Here is a 12,993-nt window from a genome sequence, read left to right as displayed (position 1 = left end):
TTCTCTGACCAGATTGTTTTAAAAATGCATAGGGATAAAGGATAGAGCGCAAGTAACATGTTTTTCTTTGGTTTTTACTATGTATTGGGGCTGGTGTGTACTGTAGTCATTGCAGCCGCCCAGTAGTGATGGGAGTTGAGCGCAGGACTTTTCTTTCTGCATTTGTATCCAATTTTTGTATTACTCAGCCTTGTTACAATGCAGCCGCCCATCCCATGTGTTCCCTATTAAGGGTTAATAATGTATAGGGTGTATATAAAAAATACCCCTTTCTGTCTCATTAGAGATTTTTGCCAGAGGCTCAAGGAAGCAAGGTGAATGGTTAGAGTTAGGACCCACCTAGGGGGGTCTGCCTTGATGTGGCAAGTGGGCTCAATCCTCTCAAGGCCATTGGAGGTAACTAAAAGACCTCCATTTGTTTTAAAAATACATAGGGATAAAGGATAGAGCGCAAGTAACATGTTTTTCTTTCATTTCTCGGACTATGTCTGCCATTTGCCCTTCTGTGGGATTAATTTTATTGACTGGCAACTGAAACACAACCCTGCTTTAAGCTCTGCCATTGTTAAGTTTTGTACCTTGACTACCACACAAGGAAAAGTAGTCTGTACTTTTTCTTATGTATTTTATGAAAATGAGTACTCGGGAGATAATCAAAACTAAAGATTCAGAGAGGCAGGTATTAAGTAGATTACATGAAGTCATTTTTGGTGAAAGATGCACTTTAAGAGAAGCAGTCAGAGTAGAGTAAAACTGACATGTTTTACACTCAGCGCGGTCTCACTTTTAGTCAAGTTAGAGACAGGGGCTGGCATCATCTACTAGCAACAGTCAGTATTGTCTGCTATAGAAGAGAATGTTATTCACTGGATTGTAGCAAATACAAATGGCACAAAAAAAAAAAAAATAACACTACAGCTAGGAGTTAAGTGAACAAACCTGTTTCTTGTTTTTAAAATACAAAACTAAATAAATCACTACAATTTGCTATTGGAGATAGTCCATAAATAAAATTGCACAACACCCAATATATATGCCTTTTACTTTCTGACTAAAGTAGTCTGGTTTTAACCTTTATTTCGATTTCAAAATAGAAATTTAAAGAATGAACACTCTTATAGTTGTGTTAGAATTTTACCAACCATCAAAGAGCATGTCAGAGTTATGTATGATTATAAAGCAGTATCACTAGGTGATCATTATCTTCTTTACCGTTATAGGTGAAACAGTGCACTACTTTTTGGCACCTCTGAAATTTATTTGGATCTGTTTGGAAATGCCCAGTTTCAGTTAAACATCAACTTTCAACAAAATTTCCCCATTATGCCATTTTAACCAGGAAAAACTTTCTAGCTAAAATGACACTTCCATTGTTGAGAAAATCCCTAAAACCAGGGGTTGATGTATGCTCATAACATTAGAGAACTGTTAAAAAAGCACAGAAAAGTGACATACCAATAAATGTTTTTAACAGCATAAGATTACTGAAGTGAGATCATAATCTCTTATTTAGTGATTATGTGCATGGAGTCTCCTGGCAATGACCAGTTGCTGCTACTCTGATGCCTCCACATTAGCTCAAGCAGCAATTGGCTACATGGACAGGGTAATCATTCTCAGCCACCAGTCTCTAGGATGGCCAAGATCACTCCCTCTTTAGTCACACCTCCACACAAAAATTATTCAACACTAAGTTAGCTGGCACTTCAGGCATCATAACAAGTATAATAAGAGGAAGTGTTAATGGTGCCTAGAAAGGCCATTTAACATGATTTCCTAGTAAGACTTGATTTGTCTCTGGTTCCCTAGCTTTTTATTAGGCCTCACTACGCAAAAGGTTGAAGTTATCTTTACTTAGAAAATGTTGCTAAACATGACTACTTTCTGACAGACATATTAGACTTGTAGGCTCCCACCTGAAAAGCCTCTGAATAAAAATTATAATAAATAACTTTCTAGCTAACCATGTCAGCTTGAGACTAAGCATCTCAAACTAGCATTGTTCTAGATATAGCTTATGTATCCCACAAAAAGACAGAACAACTTCAAAAAGACAATGTCTAATGGCTGATAAGCTGATTCAGTCTAATAAGCAATCTAACATGTTGACAACTAAACCAACCACGTAAAATATTTACATTGGATAAAGCCACACATAAAATGTTACACTTATGCCGAAAAAAAGTTCATATGTGCATGCATATGTAACAGGAAAAATGCAATGATCAGACATTGACATCTATATTTACATTTGGCCTATTTTACACACTAGACAGTGCTGAGATATTGCTGTGCTACTCCTAGAAATTTGCTGTGCCCATAGTCCATGTTCTCAAATTTAAAGGGACACTAGTCATCAAAACAACTTTAGCTTAATGAAGCAGTTTTGGTGTATAGATCATGCCCCTGAAGTCTCATCGCTCAATTCTCCACCATTTAGGAGTTAAATCACTTTTGTTTCTGTTTATGCAGGCGTAGTCACACCTCCACAGACTGTGACTCACATAGACCATGAAAATAAATGGTTTCACTTTCAATCCGATGTAACTTACTTTTAAAGTTTGTTTCCTGCTCAGTAAATTGAACTTTAATTACATACAACAGGCTCCTGCAGGTTCTAGAAAGCTATTAACAGAGAAGGAGATAATAAATTCTAAATTAAACAGTATTTTCAATACAGGAAGTGTAAACATTAGATGACTCTTTGCAGGAAGTGTTGGTAGGCTGTGTAGGTCACATGCAGGTAGTTGTGACTAGGGCTGCATAAATGGCAGAGAATTGAGCACTGAGACAGCAGCGGCATGATCTACACACCAAAACTAGGGATGCACCGAAATGAAAATGCTGGGCCGAAACCGAAAATTCAGGATGCCGAGGGAGGAGACAATGTTTGGATTTTAGGCAGCCATGATCCAGGAAGTATCTCTAACAGCCATCTAAGGAGTGGCCAGTGAAGTTATCACTAGGCTGTAATGTAAACACTGCATTTTCTCTGAAAAGAGTGTTTACAGCAAAAAGCCTGAAGGTAATGATTCTACACACCAGAACAAATGCAATAAGCTGTAGTTTTTCTGGTGACTATAGTGTCCATTTAATGCAAGCATGTCTGTTAAACTATGCACTACAAAAAATAATAAAGTTTTTGGCAAATTTGACCAATTTTCAGCCAAAAATTTCAGTGCATCCTTAACCAAAACGGTTTCATTAGCTCCTTAAGGACCAAACTTCTGGAATAAAAAGGAATCGTGACACGTCATGTGTCCTTAGTGGGTTAAGCTAAAGTTGTTTTAGTGACTAGAGTGTCCCTTTAAGAGACACTGTTTTAGCTGCATACCAAATGTTTTTGAGCAAGCTGTGGAAACCAACTAAAAGCAAAATTGAAATATTCCATTTCAATCTGTCTCATATAAATAGAATATTTTCGACTTCTACGGCTTTTATAAACTAAACAAAATCACAGTACTTCTGTCCAAGAAATTATATTTAAACTCACTCAAGAACGATTAAGGAGTTTAACACAAACAAAATTGCTTCTTTCTGCATGTTAAGTAATACAATGACCTGGAGTATGAGGATATGTGGGTACTCATGGCTCAGCAAGTTTTAACAAATCTTAATATTGGATATATAGAAAAAAAAATGCAGAAGTATCTTCATTCTTAAAGACTTTGTTTTAATATCTAAATCAACCTACATAACAGCTAAGCAAAGTATTTTTGAGGTTTCAAGCACGGCATGAAAGAGCCACATATGCAATAAAGTGGGTGAATTTTGCCTGTAACAAAATACACACACATTTTCAATGATAGGTTCCCTTTAATGTACAAAATATAATTTCCCACCTACATTTGTAATCACACCATCATAAATGTGACCAGTCACTGCAGCCATCAGTTTTGTAGCCACTATGCAATAAGCATTAAGCTTATTGAAGGTTTTCAAACTGAAGTGAAAAGTTTGGCTTAAGTTAACTACAGGTCAGTTTTATTGTGCTTTTGATTTTGTTTGGCCACCATAACACAACTCACCTCCAAAACACACACTGCATCATCAAGAGAGTTGGGTCAGAGCGACATTGGACACTCACTCTGCTGTGCCCTAATTAGTTGATGGTGCTATACTTCACACGCAAGGAATAACTTCCATTTTGGTTCAGGCCTTTTAAATCATAAATCACATCATCATTAGAAAACTGCCATCTAACTCAGAATGTCACACAGCAACATCAAAACAATAACGGCTACCTCAAATGTAGACTGAATATCCAAGTACCTTCTGCTAAAATTAAACCCACCTTTTTTACTTTGATTTATAATGTGAATTCTGACACAGTACACATGCTAATACAAAAGCCTTGCATAACAGGCAGAAAAGAAGAAATTATTTTGACGGAAACCTTCTACAACATGGATTACCTTAACTTCCAGCTGGTTGAAGACAAAGTCAATCACCACATCATCTTCAAATCCTAATATTTCTGTAACTCGTTTTGTAATCCAAGGCTTGATTACTTCCAGATTTACTTTGCTCATTTCCACCTATTTCAAAATAAAAACAGGAATGTTTTATTTGCAAACAGGTAATTCTAGAGTAATTTATTTTAGTGTAGTAGATCACATTCATACAGCTTAGAATTTCTCACTACTAGACATTTAATTTAAAGGGACACTCCTGCCTAAATACAAGGAAAATAAAAATCATTGTTTAGTAGATATACCTATATAATGCACTGCATGTATTTAAGGATGCATCTTTTTCCTTGGGAATTATCGGTGGCGTTTTAGCCGATAACTGGTACCAATATTCTTCACCCCTCCATTTAATGTGGCCAGGGAGACATTACACTCCCTGGTGGTCCATTGCCTTTTTGCAGGCTGCCAGGGAATTTCACATTGTAGAGGAGGCAGATGGGACCCAGCACTCCCCATCTTCTGATTCCAACAGGTCCTCTCTCCAACTAGTGAGCCTTGTATGCAGCACGGAGCATTGCCAGCCAGGGACTCATGAAAGTTGGAGAGAGAAGCTGCTAGAAACAGACGATAAGAGTGCTGGGTCCCAGCGGCCCCTTCTACAATACGATTGGCACCCGGGGCACACAGCCCCTCCCCTGTATCTGCAATACAGGAATAATTTCAACCGATATTTGCCAAAAATCCCCTTTAATCGGCCAAACCAATATAAACAAAATGGATAAGCGCTAAGGAAACAACTGACTAGACTTAGGCAGCAAACACTGGGTATAGGGGAATCCCTTTAACCCTAAAAATAGACAGCACTAATTATATTAAGAATGGTTTTCATAACCAAATATTGTAAATAACATGTAACCTCAAGAGGTCAAATGATGTCATTTTGGTGCCAAAATAGTCATTTTAATTGCCATTAACATATATACCACTATGTGCAAGATACGCGTTATGTAATAGCGTAGCAGTTATGTTTATTTCATTTAAGCATTAAAGTATATTTGTTTTTAACTCACTTTGTTGTGAGAGACCATTTATTACACTTTGTATGCAATTCTACAATTTTATTTGTTCCTGGCACACCTAACTTCAGATCTGGAGAACTATTTACCAGCGGATCCCCCAGTGGGGATTATACCACCTACGCGCAAATATTTATGCGACTTAACACTATCAAATGTGAGTATCATACATTTTTGTACTGCATCACATATCTATGTTTACAGTGAGCACTAATGGATATTGTATTTTTCTTTCACATATCTACCTGCACATTGAGTTACAACACTAATCTTCTATGGGACCTTTCAAGCTCATTCAAATAGTTTAATCAGGAAGGAGTTGTGATAAAGCATGAAAAGAAAAATAAGCTAAAGATATATTTGTAAAAAATCATGGGTTAAAAAAGAAATAGAAAATCTATAACGTTTCTGCTGACTGCTACAAGTATATACTTTTATTAAGATTTGCTAAAGTCTACCTTGTGAGATACAGCTTTAAGAGTTATAAAAATACAAAATTAATTTTGCATCTATTTCCAATGTTGCCTCCTAGTACTGAAGCATCCCCTTACTTAAGGATCTAATGAAAAACCAGAAAGACTTTTCACACATTGCTATAGGACGACACAAAAACGTAAATATCACTGCTCTTTTCTACTATGAAAACATTCAGCAATAAAGTAGACAGTTAGACTCATGCCAATGTATACCTTCTTTTCCAGGCATTCTGCAAATTTAAGCTGCTTCAAAAGTTTCTTTTGTTTGTTGCTGAATCGATTATCCTGCTCTGCACTTGTACCCTGTAAAATAAAAGATAATTATAAGCGTGATTTGCTACATTATACAAGATAATTAACATCATTTACCAACTTAAAGGACCATACTGGGCACCATAACTTAATCTCAATCAGGGTTTAATGATGGCGGTTATTGGTATTGTCTTACCTAAAGAGTTTATATTTTCGCGCATTTTAACTCCAAAACTGCAAAGATGGGATCCATCTGCTCTGCCTAGCAACTTCTAATGGTCCAAGGCTTCAATCGGAAAACACCACACTACAAGCTGCTTTCAGAAATTCTAGATAACAGAAGGCGCGCGACGCGGTGCCACTATGTAGCTTAGAGCAGTCACTTGGTGCTCTAAGCCAATCATTAGCTCCCCTTTCATAGAAAAATAAATAAATAAAAAATAAAGTTATGGCTTCAGGTTACCACTACAAACCAAGTAGTGGCACCCCCATCCAAACCTCCTGTTATCTAGGATTTCGGAAGGCTGAAAGAGGACAGGGTAGAGCGATCCGGTGCAGGAAAACAGATTTTGGGGTTAAAACAAGCATGAACGATTTAAAGGTAAGTCAAAGGTAGGGACCTACTGGCACTATAACAGCTTCATGTTGATTGTTGTTATAGTACACAAAAGTGTCCTTTAAGATAAGATTGTTTTGGTGCCTGGAGTCTCCTTTTAAATCTGGCACTGCAGGGAACCCGAGTGAGATAAATGCCCTATGTAAGCAGATTAATCTCACAGCAGCAATCATTTAGGTTAAAGGATCACTATAGGGTCAGGAACACATGTCCCCCTGGGCCCTCCATGCCTCCATAAATATAGTAAAAATATTACTGTATTCAAACCTGAAGCTGTAAATCTGCATGCTGTTAGACTCAGAAAAACAAGCAGTCTGCTGACATGTGGTAGCCTGATCCAATCACAGTGCTTCCTCATAGAATTGGCTGAGACTGACAAGGAGGCAGATCAGGGGCAGAGCCAGCATGACTCAAACACAGCCCTGGCCAATCAGCATCTCCTCAGAGATGAAGTGAATCAATGAATCTCTATGAGGAAAGTTCAGAGTCTGCATGCAGAGGGAGGAGATATTGAATCACAGGATGCTGTGCACAGTGTTTACATGAGAGGCTGCAGGGAGCTATAGTTCTCACCTGAACAACCTCATTAACCCCTTAAGGACCACACTTCTGGAATAAAAGGGAATCATGACATGTCACACATGTCATGTGTCCTTAAGGGGTTAAGCTGGAGTTGTTCAGGTGACTATGGTGTCCATTTAAGATGGAACAGAACCAGCCAAAAACACACACACAAAAAAATAAGTACATTGATTGTTGTGGCGGGCTTACAGAAAATACCAGATCTTTAACCCCTTAACGTCGTTACGGCGTTCTGTCATCCCCATTATAATGGGCTTTAAAGCTGTTGCAGTTGCATAGAACACCATAACGGCTTAAGCCCCCAGGAGCTCTGCGGTACTTACCTCCACTGTGATCTGCCTCGGGAGGACTGCCTGACAGGCCAGGCAGCCCTCCCAGAGCAAAATCAGGCCCACTGGGGCCATGTGATCGCTCTCAAAGAGCAATTACAGGGCCCCTATAGCTGGCTGTGGATCTGCCAGCAGGGGGGAATGTCTGGGCTGTCAAGACAGTCTCCCTGCTGGTGGGTAGTGTAAAAAAAATAAACATGTTTAAAATAAATTAAATGTACACACACACACACACACATTATATATATATATATATATATATATATATATATACACACACACACACACACACACACTTTATATATATCATACGTCATACGTAGTATGTTTTAATATTATAAGTACATATATTAGTATTAAAATACACTTAGAATGAAGTTACATACAAACATATATATATATACACACACACACACACACACACACACACACACGTATAATTACAATAAAATATTTTTGTAATTTCATTCTAACTGTATTTTAATATATGTATGTAACAAAATACACATAGAATGACATTCTATACATATATATTTGTTATGTTATATTTGTTATATCACAGTGTTTCTAACTAAGCGGCTACTAAACAAGACTGGACATACCCCACTTGCAATACCTTGGGTTGTGTACTTTTGCAAACGGTATGCCATCATGGGGAGAATTCTCATTCCTGTGCTACCATACGGTCTCAAAGGTAACATTACTAATCTGGTAAATTTCAATGTGAAAAAACTGAGAAATGAAACGTGCTATATTTTACCCTGTAACGTTCCAAAACACCATAAAACCTGTTAATGGGGCGCACTGTTGTACCCGTGAGACAATGCTGAATACAAATACAGTGGTACCTCGGTTTACGAATTTAGTGTGTTCTCTAGGACTTTTCTCATTGCGAAAAATTTGTAAACTGAAACGTGGTTTCCCATAGAAATGCATTAAAAACCATTTAATCCGTTCCGGAGGTCAGAAAAAAGTCAAAATGAGCTGTCATGGAAACCAACCCACAATGCAGAACACACAGTAAAAGGCACATTAGGATCTCCCCATAGGAAAGCATTATTCAATGCTTTCCTATGGTGATTCCGGCGACACTGGAAATTCCCATGCATAGCACGAGGATATCCAGTGTCGTTTAGTCGACCAAAAATTGTCCAAGAACCCGAAAGTCCCTCTAGTGGCTGTCTGCTAGACAGCCACTAGAAGAGGACTTAACCCTGCAAGGTAATTTAGGTAACTACAGACGTCGGTAGGGATTACGATTCTCAGAGTGTGTATATATGTATAACTACCGAACACCAACAAACCCCCTGGCTCATTACCTTCAAAGGAAACTGTCAATTAAGCACTCTCCCTGTGTGGCCACCTTTCGTATAGCCGAACGCCACGTGCAAGAAAAACGGTGGCCATCTTGTTCACATGAAAGGAGGCAGTGGGGCTTGATCGTCGACTGTCTGGAACTAAAATCGGACACTCGACTTCCCGAACACCAGTCAAAGTATACGAACGCCTGCTTCCTTTTCCTGAACAGCCAGGAGAGTGATGTTCAGTAGTTTGATTCCCATGAACATGGGGAACAATCTCTACTATGAGACAGGGGGTTCTATTTGTGCATTATTTCATTTTTGTGACTTTTCAAAATAGACCAACCGCACAGCCTAAACTCATGGAACTGTTGCTGGGCAGGAGCCTCGTGTCCAGTCGGTCCAAATTGGTCTTCCATAAAATTCCAAAACTGATCTGGGTGATTTTTTGGATATGTTGGTCACCCAGATCAGGGCTATCAGGGGATGTAACATTTATGGAGAGTTTGTGTGTTTTGGGGTACTTTTCAAGTTTTATGAAAAAAAATTTTTTTCTGCCTGGAGATAATGGAGTTATTACTTTATCTGACCCAATTATCTCACAGGCAGAGATGAGGGAATTATCGGTTTGTATTGTGAGTGTCACACTTTGTCACTGTATTATTATTGGTTGTAAACTGTGTCCCTATACCTCTAGGTCCACGTGGACTTTTATAAAAGCCAATGTGGCACGCATTAAAATCATTCCTGTTGTACCCTTCATGAAGTCTAGGCTCATGATTGGGTAAATGTCTACTTGCTGGGGAGAAAACTAAGTGGATTCTGCATTCGTCTGGAACCGTTTGAATCTACACCCGAACTGCAAGCTGTAATCACTCAGGCTCAGCAGTTCGGGAGGAAATAGCCGAACAGGGTATCTACTATATCAGCGTTCGTAACACCTCGAAAAGTATTGTTAAGATTTTATACTTGCATTACTTAATGGCACGCATGTGACAATGTTTGAGACAAACTTCCTTGGAATTGTTCAAACAAAGTATTTACACAGAAGCTAGGGTAGATATTACGGTTGCATTATAAATATGTATATTTACTGGGCTGAACACATTACTGCTGAACTTTTGCCAGACCATTTAAGCAATTAGGAAGCAATAAATCCTATGAGATTTTAAATATGTAATAAATAAAGCAAGGTGCCAAAAATAAACTTTCTTCATGGAGAATAAGTTCAGCAATGTAAATCTTGAATCTAGAAAAACAACAAGGTTTAAAGGACCACTCTAGGCACCCAGACGACTTCAGCTTAATGAAGTGGTCTGGGTGCCAGGTACCTCTAGGATTAACCCTTTTTTTTATAAACATAGCAGTTTCAGAGAAACTGCTATGTTTATAATGAGGGTTAATCCAGCCTCCAAATCCTCTAGTGGCTGTCTCATTGACAGCCGCTAGAGGCGCTTGCGTGCTTCTCACTGTGAAAATCACAGTGAGAGCACGCATGCGTCCATAGGAAAGCATTGTAAATGCTTTCCTATGCGACCGGCTGAATGCGAGCGCGGCTCCTGCCGCGCATGCGCATTCAGCCGATGACGTCGCGATCAAGATGGAGAGGAGGAGGAAAGCTCCCCGCCCGGCGCTGGAAAAAGAGGTAAGTTTAACCCCTTCCTCTCTCCAGAGCCCGGCGGGAGGGGGTCCCTGAGGGTGGGGGCACCCTCAGGGTACTCTAGTGCCAGGAAAACGAGTATGTTTTCCTGGCACTAGAGTGGTCCTTTAAGTCTAGAGTTCAACACCCACAAATATGCATTTTAATTATGGTCTCAAGTAAGCCAACATGCATGCCCTATAACTTAGGCTGCTTTAAACTCAAACATAACAATAACCAGGAAAGATTGTTTGCCATTTCAAATTTAGGAGCTATCCTCTTTTGCTAGCAAATTCCTTGACTAGTACACACACTTCATATTGTGAAGCCGACAAATTAAGACAGACATCCTTGTTAATTATAGATTTATCCCTATAGACTGAAAGCTCGTTTGAGCAGGGCCATCTTCAACCTATTGTTCCTCTAAGTTTTTGTAATTATCTCCTTTATTGTTAAATCTCCCCCCCTCTGATAATATTGTAAAGCGCTACTGAATATGCTGGTGCTATATAAATACCCGTAATAATACTATTACTATAACAATTGCAGTCACCAATGTTTCATTCCCCCCAAAACATCATTAGTAATCATGTTCCACTTAAGTACCCTTACCTTATTCAACCAAAAAAAAAAAAAAACTTTAAAATAAAAAGTATGCATACTGACATGACATGAGAGATACTGACATGACTATTCACTTTTGTCCTACCAATTTAAATTCACAAACTATGAGTTCCCTACAATTCACACTGGTGACTAACTGAAATAGTTTCCATCAACTTTTAACAATGCACAACATATCAAACAACTTTGCAAGTGCAGCAAAATGTGCATGAGTTTCCAAGCCTCAATTTAGACATATCCGGCAAATGTTTAATGCAATAACTAATCTAGATAATATCCAAGGATCCACAGATTAGATTTTTTTTAGAATATGCATTTAAAATGTATAAAGAATGGGGAAAAAAGCCCAACTACATGTAAACGTTAGACATATATTCTAAGAATGGGTAAGTGCAAAAAACAAAATCCTAGTTTAGAAAAATGCTTAGTTTGCATTATGCCTAAATAAGCTGGATGAAATACAAGCATGGTATATGATAAACCCCCCCCAAAAAACAAAAGACATTTACTTCACATGTTAATTAACCTCATGACCACAGAACACACAACAGGTTGCAAGTCTGTGATTAAGGCCTATTTAAAAATAAATGCTACAGGTATATTAAAAAGTGTATTTTTCATTTTTCTCGTCCACCAATAAAAACGTAATAACCCATAAAACAGAATAAAGTAGGTATTGATTTTTTATTTTTTTTAAAGCCTTTGCACATATGTTCTTTGAATATGCAATCTGAAAAGTATGGGAGTATGAGAACCCGGATAATACAATAAACCGAGATGGCCACGTAATATGTACAGATAATATAAGCAGTGTGAGTTATTACATGGTGCAGTCTACTTATAGATTACCAGTACAGATAATATAACTAGAGTTATCACGCGGGTCAGTCAGGCTCGGGATTAGTTATATATAATATACTGTATATTAGTTATCACACGGTCTCTATTGGCGGCTCACGCTGCGGCCCTGCACACAGAGCTCCACGAGCAGCACACGGTGCGGGCTGTGTGGTCACGTGTCGGTCTCCGGACACGGTGTGACTGGCTGCGGCCATGCTCGCACTCCGGGCTAGGCCGCAGCCCCCATTATACGGCTCCCAGTCACAGCTCGCAGGGCGGGAGGCCCGGCCGCACCGTTAGCCCTACATCCCTCACACCGGGAATACAGGCTCTCTCTCTCTCTCCCCGCTCCTCCATCCAGGTTTGTCCCACAAGGATCCCCCTACTCACGCGGAAAAAGCCCGCGTCCATCTTGCCTGCCTCGCTCTCTCCTCACGCAGCTCAACTCTCCGCTTCCCACAAGGCAGCGCGCCAGAGGGCAGAACCCACGCAGAGTCACGTGACGAGCCGAAACGCTGGGAAGGCGGGACGTGACGTCAGCCGCAGGTTCATGTGCAGCGACCAATAGAGAATAATAGCGCGTGCAGCCCATGATGAAGCATGTCATGGGAAGTGCAGGCTCCTGGCCTCCCAGGGCTTAGCGTACACTCTCTGTGTCCCTACAGGGGAGAGGGAGTGAGGAAGAGGGAGGGGGTGGGGGTCTTAGTGTGGAGTATAGGAGCTTCCAATAGTTGGTGTGTATTAAGAATGTGAAAAAGAGTTATGAAGTAATTTTGAAATTGGTACTGAGAGAGAAAACCTAATGCTATAGAACCCCCTTAATACTGTATTCATTCTGATCAGTAC

At 39.4% G+C, this 12,993-nt stretch overlaps 1 protein-coding gene across 7 annotated transcripts in view; it reads right to left on the bottom strand.

The window, feature by feature from the left end:
* Positions 1-12,644, bottom strand: part of SRRM1 (serine and arginine repetitive matrix 1) — a 37,658-nt gene extending 25,014 nt beyond the window's left edge. For 5 of the 7 annotated variants that reach the window (XM_063456514.1, XM_063456516.1, XM_063456517.1 and 2 more), the window contains exons 1-3: positions 12,538-12,644; positions 6,178-6,267; positions 4,416-4,538 (exon numbers count right to left, since the gene is read on the bottom strand). In XM_063456514.1, coding sequence (XP_063312584.1) covers positions 4,416-4,538; positions 6,178-6,267; positions 12,538-12,558 — 234 coding nt within the window. In that variant the 5' untranslated portion in view covers positions 12,559-12,644. The other 2 variants (XM_063456528.1, XM_063456530.1) reach the window with 2 other exon arrangements.
* Positions 12,645-12,993: the final 349 nt, after the last annotated feature.

This window comes from Pelobates fuscus, chromosome 1, assembly GCF_036172605.1.
Source record: "Pelobates fuscus isolate aPelFus1 chromosome 1, aPelFus1.pri, whole genome shotgun sequence".
Classification (NCBI taxonomy): Eukaryota; Metazoa; Chordata; class Amphibia; order Anura; family Pelobatidae; genus Pelobates; species Pelobates fuscus.
The sequence above is the reverse complement of the archived record's forward strand: the minus strand, read 5'-3'. Positions and strand labels throughout refer to the sequence as shown.